This window comes from Copadichromis virginalis, linkage group LG4 (genome assembly GCF_057382275.1).
Source record: "Copadichromis virginalis isolate Kocher_CV1m ecotype Utaka linkage group LG4, C_Virginalis_male_GT1.1, whole genome shotgun sequence".
In the NCBI taxonomy this organism is placed as follows: Eukaryota; Metazoa; Chordata; class Actinopteri; order Cichliformes; family Cichlidae; genus Copadichromis; species Copadichromis virginalis.
The window spans coordinates 35,621,740-35,628,436 of record NC_140621.1 but is presented as its reverse complement, the minus strand read 5'-3'; the positions used below and the strand labels follow the sequence as shown (position 1 = coordinate 35,628,436).

General features: G+C 44.1%; 1 protein-coding gene across 1 annotated transcript; it reads left to right on the top strand.

Moving 5' to 3' along the window:
- The first annotated feature begins 441 nt into the window (after positions 1-441).
- Positions 442-2,050, top strand: LOC146712058 (nuclear factor 7, brain-like). The gene has a single exon (XM_085455484.1). It carries the CDS (start codon positions 472-474, stop codon positions 1,909-1,911), a length of 1,440 nt encoding a protein of 479 aa, XP_085311610.1. The 5' UTR covers positions 442-471; the 3' UTR covers positions 1,912-2,050.
- Positions 2,051-6,697: the final 4,647 nt, after the last annotated feature.

Here is a 6,697-nt window from a genome sequence, read left to right as displayed (position 1 = left end):
TTTTTTGAATGTGAAGCCAACGTACAAATGTTACAGGACTAAACTTCAAATCTTCACAGTATCAGTCAGAACTTTGTTATCCTCATTGATTAAACTTCTAAAGTTGAGACTGTCCTGATGAAATTTGGACAAACCTGTTTTACAGTTTCCAACGGCTGACAGGTCGGCTTTTGTACTCTGGGAAAAACATCTTACCTGAGCAGTTCTGACAAAGCCCCGCCCCCCACTGACTCACTTGAAAGAAACTAGGAAACACCTTGCTATTGTTCCTGACTAAAGAGACACACATACACCATCAGACCAAAGTACCAGCTTCCTCTGAGCGAGTCCAGCTGCAGGACACAAAGACAACAACAGCCACACTGAAAGTAAGTTAGTCTAAACATACGACTCAGAGGACGTTTCAGTGAAGAGGAGAAGGAGAACCAGGACTGACTGTACTTCCTGTTTTCAGCTTCATTCACAAACTCGATGGCTTCCGGATCAGACAAGGATCTTAACTGCTCGGTGTGTCAGAACATCTTCTCAGATCCTGTTGTTCTGTCATGTGGCCACAGCTTCTGTACAGACTGTCTGAAGAGCTGGTGGAGAGCAGACTCAACACACAAGTGTCCAGTTTGCAGGAGAAGATCTTCAAGGGACGATCCACCTCGTAACCTGGCTTTAAAGAACCTGTGTGAGTCCTTCCTACAGCAGAGAGATCAGCGAGCTTCAGAGGGTCTCTGCAGTCTGCACTCTGAGAAACTCAGACTCTTCTGTTTGGACCATCAGCAGCCAGTGTGTGTCGTCTGCAGAGACTCTGACAAACACAACAAGCACAGATTCAGACCCATCGATGAAGCTGCACGACAACACAAGCACAAGCTTCGGGAAGCTCTGGAGCCCGTAAAGAAGAAGTTAAAGGTCTGTGAAGAAGTCAAAGTGAAGTTTGACCAAACAGCAGAACACATTAAGGCCCAGGTCCGACGCACAGGGAGGCAGATTAAGGAGCAGTTTAAGAAACTTCACCAGTTTCTAGAAGGAGAAGAGGAGGCCAAGCTGGCTGCACTGAGGGAGGAAGAGGAGCAGAGGAGAGGGAGGATGGAGGAGAGGGTGGAGGCTCTGAGCAGAGAGATAGCAGCTCTTTCAGACACAGTCAGAGCCACAGAGGAGGAGCTGAGAGCTGAAGACGTCTCGTTCCTGCACAACTACAAGGCTGCAGTGGAAAGAGTCCAGCGCTGCCCCCTGCTGGATGATCCACAGCTGCCCTCAGGAGCTCTGATAGACCAGGCCAAACACCTGGGCAACCTGACCTTCAACATCTGGAACAAGATGAAGGACTTGGTGTCCTACACGCCTGCGATCCTGGACCCTAACACCGCTCACCCTGAAGTCCTCCTCTCTGAAGATCTGAGCAGCTTTAGAACAGGAGAGAGGCAGCAGCTTCCTGATAATCCCGAGAGGTTTGATGGAGACAGCTGTGCTGTCCTGGGCTCTGAAGGCTTTAAGTCAGGGACTCACAGCTGGGACGTTCAGGTTGGAGACAGCAAACTGTGGATAACAGGTGTGTCAGCAGAGTCCTGTCAGAGAAAGGGACACATACAATCTGGATTTCTGGAAATAGGGCATCAAAATGATCGATATTATGAATGGGCACCACCAGCTCCGGTGTCTTTTCTCCCAGTAAGGAGGAAGCTCCAGAGGATCAGAGTGACTCTGGACTGGGACGGAGGGAAGCTGTCATTCTCTGATCTTGACACTGACACACACGTACACACCTTCACACACACCTTCACTGAGAGGATGTTCCCTCTTGTTGAAGGTGACTGTAAGTATTGCACCACAGTGCAGGTGTTACCGATGAAGGTGTGTGTGACAAAACAGGCTCCCGACTTTCCTGCTAAAGTGAGGAATTCAAAACAGCCAATTTAAGACGTGATGATAAATTTGGATTTAATCTGTTTGGTTTTGGGCTTTTTAGTTGTCTTCTGGTTCTCTGTTTCCTCTTCCCCTCTATAGAGTTGTTAACTGCATTGTGTTTGTAATTTTTAATTTATGTTGATTGTTCTGATCCTCTGTACGGGTTCTTTATGATAATATTTTTAGTTTTACTTTCTTCTTTTGAGTTCACTAAATTTTGTACTCTGGTTTATAGTTATGTCTTATATTTCGTTCCTTGACCCTAACCCCATGTCCCCTTGTATCTTCACCCACGACTGCAGACCTGCCGATGGTTCCAACACCATCATTGAGTTTGCTTTTTTAATTTGGTAGCTGTTTTCTTCTGTGTTTGTTCCCCGTATTACTTTTCTTGTCACATCACCCTTGATTAGTTTCAGCTGTGTTTGTTCCCCACATTTTTCACCTTCCCTTGTTACCTCGGCTGTGTCCCAATTCAGGGTCTGCATGCTTGAAGTACGCGCACTACGCATACTACGTACGGTGCGTAGTATAAGTACGAGAAGTGCGGAAGTGAGAGGCTTGTGAAATGGGACGGTATACGCTTCGTCGCGCTGTTCAGGTTGCCTAGCAACCATGATACTAACCGCGAGACACGTTACATACAGCTTTGTGTGACAGAAACGAAGGAGAAAAATGTTTTGTTGGTCATTCATTTTTGTCATGACATCACTTTAGTTGAGTATCTGAGGCTGAGACCTCGGGACTGTAAAACATGATTGTTGGGCTTCATTTCTGTGCTGAACAGTCATTTAAGATTAGCTAGTAAATAACAATTAGTTCATGTTGTTCATGAGACTAAAGTAAATGGCCTGCATTTGTATATATACGTATATATATACGTATATATATATACGTATATATATATACGTATATATATACGTATATATATACGTATATATATACGTATATATATATATATATATATATATATATATATATATATATATACATATATATATATATATACATATATATATATATATACATATATATATACATATATATATATATATACATATATATATATATATATATATACATATATATATATATATATATGTATATATATATATATATACATATATATATACATATGTATATATATATATATATATATATATATGTATATATATATATATATATACATATATATATATATATGTATATATATATATATATGTATATATATATGTATATATATATATATATGTATATATATATATATATATATATAGGTATATATGTAGGTCAAAGGGCACTCTTTCGAGGATGCCAATGTTCACATTTTGGACAGAGAGGACAGATGGTTTGAAAGAGGAGTGAAAGAAGCCATCTATGTCCACTGTGAGCGACCATCTTTGAACAGAGGCGGGGTTTACGACACCAACTCTCTGCCATCTATAATCCAGTTTTGAGATCCTTCCCAGACGCCTTAACGCCCACTCACATCCTGGGCCATCTGACCTCAGGAATTCGCATGATAAGGTGGGGCCAGGTTTCACAATGAACACACCCGAAACTCTGGCTGATTGGGACCCACACCCAGTTTCCCACCTTGGCTCAGGCGATTAGAGGATCATCAGGGGTCCTTTTGTCCCTCTGTGGGGGGCAACTCCCACTAGGTTTATATCTGGGACTCTCCACCATTTGACCTTAGAACTGAAGAAGCTTCTCGGATGAGAGGTGAAACGTCTTCAAGCAACTTAAAGAAGTCCAGACGCTTTTCTTTGCAAGCTCCTTTGATTATGTCTTCTAATGATGCTGCCTAAGGGAAGCATGTATAATGTAAACAGAATTGGTCCTAGCACTGAACCCTGTGGAACTCCATAATTAACCTCAGTGTGTGAAGAGGACTCTCCATTTACATGCACAAACTGGAGTCTATTAGATAGATATGATACAAACCACTGCAGTGCAGTACCTGTAATACCTACAGCATGTTCTAATCGCTCTAATAGGATATTATGGTCGACAGTATCGAACGCTGCACTGAGGTCTAGCAGGACAAGCACAGAGATGAGTCCACTGTCAGAGGCCATAAGAAGATCATTTGTAACCTTCACTAAAGCTGTTTCTGTGCTGTGATGAGCTCTGAAACCTGACTGAAACTCTTCAAATAAACCTCTGCAGATGATCTGTTAGCTGTTTGACAACTACTCTTTCAAGGATGTTTGATATGAAAGGAAGGTTGGAGATTGGCCTATAATTAGCTAAGACTGCTGGGTCTAGAGATGCTTTTTGAGTAAAGGTTTAACTACAGCCAGCTTGAAGGCCTGTGGTACATAGCTGATCATTAGAGATAGGTTGATCATATTTAAGACCGAAGAATTAATTAATGGCAGGACTTCTTTCTTTTTCTTTTATACAGCGGTCCCTCGTTTATCACAGGAGTTATGTTCTAGAAATAGGCCGACACGCTTTTGAGCCAACTAAGAAAAGCCAGTACAGGAGAAATCTGCTCTCTCTTTCTGGTCCCTGTCAGGACTCTTGCTGCAGCATTTTGGATCAATTCAAGGCTCTTCTCTGTATGCTGCTGCCAAGTATCCGTCTCTGTATATCTGCAGCCTTTCCCGTTGGTTTATTTTTATCTATAAATCTCTGTTTAGGCTGGTTCCTTCTTATCTGAGTGTCTATATGTGTTTGTCCCCAAAGCAGCAAAGCAAAAGGAAAAAATCCTTTTAAATATTCTGCCCTTGTTTCCTGTAAGGATCTACAGAAGAAGCTGAAATGATCAGAACTGGTTCTGATGGAGACATTTAAGACTATCGTCATGGAGCTCTTTCCATCGGTGTGACTGCTTCTAATGATCTTGCAATCACTTATTTATAACTGTATGTTAGAACCAGGACTTCTGCACTGAAGATCAGTTGCATTTGTTTATTTACTTCTTATACAATGTATTGTACTTGTTGTTGTTCAGTCTAATTGTTGAATGTTGTCATTGTGCTTCTTAAATTTGTAAACTCTTAGTTCGGTCTATAGGATCAAGACATTCCTGTGATCCTGACCCCCTCTCCAGCCACTCTGTGCTGGGGGAGGATTATTGTCAACACATCCCTTGTGAAGATTCTGTTTCTTGTGTTGTCGGCTTCCTGCCCTTTTGTGGCTTCACTGTGTTGTGCACGGTGAACCAATACAGGGATTAAACCATATATTGGGTGTGGGGGAGATTACCATTTTATGACCAGGATGTTGTTAGAAACAGTTGGAAGTCACGCACACAGAGACACACACAGAGACACACACACACACACACACACACACACACACACATTCTTGCACATGCATACAGATGCCTACACATACACACACACACACACACACACACACACACATTCTTGCACATGCATACAGATGCTTACACATACACATACACACACACACACACACACACACACACACACACACATTCTTGCACATGCATACAGATGCCTACACATACACACACACACACACACACACATTCTTGCACATGCATACAGATGCTTACACATACACATACACACACACACACACACACACGTTCTTGCACATGCATACAGATGCTTACACATACACATACACACACACACACACACACGTTCTTGCACATGCATACAGATGCTTACACATACACACATAGTGCCTTGTCTTAGAACCATTGGGGGGTTTCACGGTGGGAGGTGCTTGTGTTGTGTTGTGTTTTGTAACAGTTGTCAATAAATAGCTGCCAGCGAGCTGCTCTTTGAAGGACTTTGGGCTGGACACAGGTGAGGAGCTCCAAGAGCTGGTTCTTGACTAAAGACTTCCCTCGCTAGCGGGTTGAAGATGTTCTGTTAAGTCTTCTTTTCTTCATGATGAATAAGTCTCTAGACCCTCACGGCCCCCCTCCTGGACCCCCTGCAGTTTGCATACAGAGCCAACAGGTCTGTAGACGACGCCATCAACATGGCCCTACACTTCATCCTGCAGCATCTGGACTCCCCAGGAACCTACGCCAGGATCCTGTTTGTGGACTTCAGCTCTGCCTTCAACACCATCCTTCCAGACCATCTCCGAGGCAAGCTTTCCCAGATGAATGTGCCTGATCCCATCTGCCGGTGGATCACTGACTTCCTGACGGACAGGAAGCAGCATGTGAGGCTGGGAAAGAATGTCTCGGACTCCCGGACCATCAGCACCAGCTCCCCTCAGGGCTGTGTTCTTTCTCCTCTGCTCTTCTCCCTGTACACCAACTGCTGCACCTCCTCCCACCAGTCTGTCAAGCTAATCAAGTTTGCAGATGACACCACCGTCATTGGGCTCATCTCGGACGGGGTTGAGTCTGCCTACAGGAGGGAGGTTGAACGTCTGGTGTCCTGGTGCAGCCACAACAACCTGGTGCTGAATGCCCAGAAGACAGTGGAGATTATTGTGGACTTCAGGAAGGACACAGCCCCACTCCCCCCCATCATCCTGACTGACACCCCCATCACGTCTGTGGACTCATTCCGCTTCCTGGGTACCACCATCACCCAGGACCTGAAGTGGGAGCCCACCATCACCTCCGTCATCAAGAAAGCCCAGCAGAGGATGTACTTCCTGAGGCAGCTGAAGAAATTCAACCTGCCAACACGGACGATGATGCAATTCTACACTGCAATCATCGAGTCCATCCTCACCTCCTCCATCACCGTGTGGTACGCTGGAGCCACTATCAGGGACAAACAGAGACTGCAGCGTGTTGTGCGCTCTGCTGAGAAGGTGATTGGCTGCAGACTCCCATCTTTGCAGGACC

Bases quoted from the DNA above. Each gene is read 5' to 3' on its own strand.
- LOC146712058 (XM_085455484.1), top strand. From the start codon at position 472: ATGGCTTCCGGATCAGACAAGGATCTTAACTGCTCGGTGTGTCAGAAC.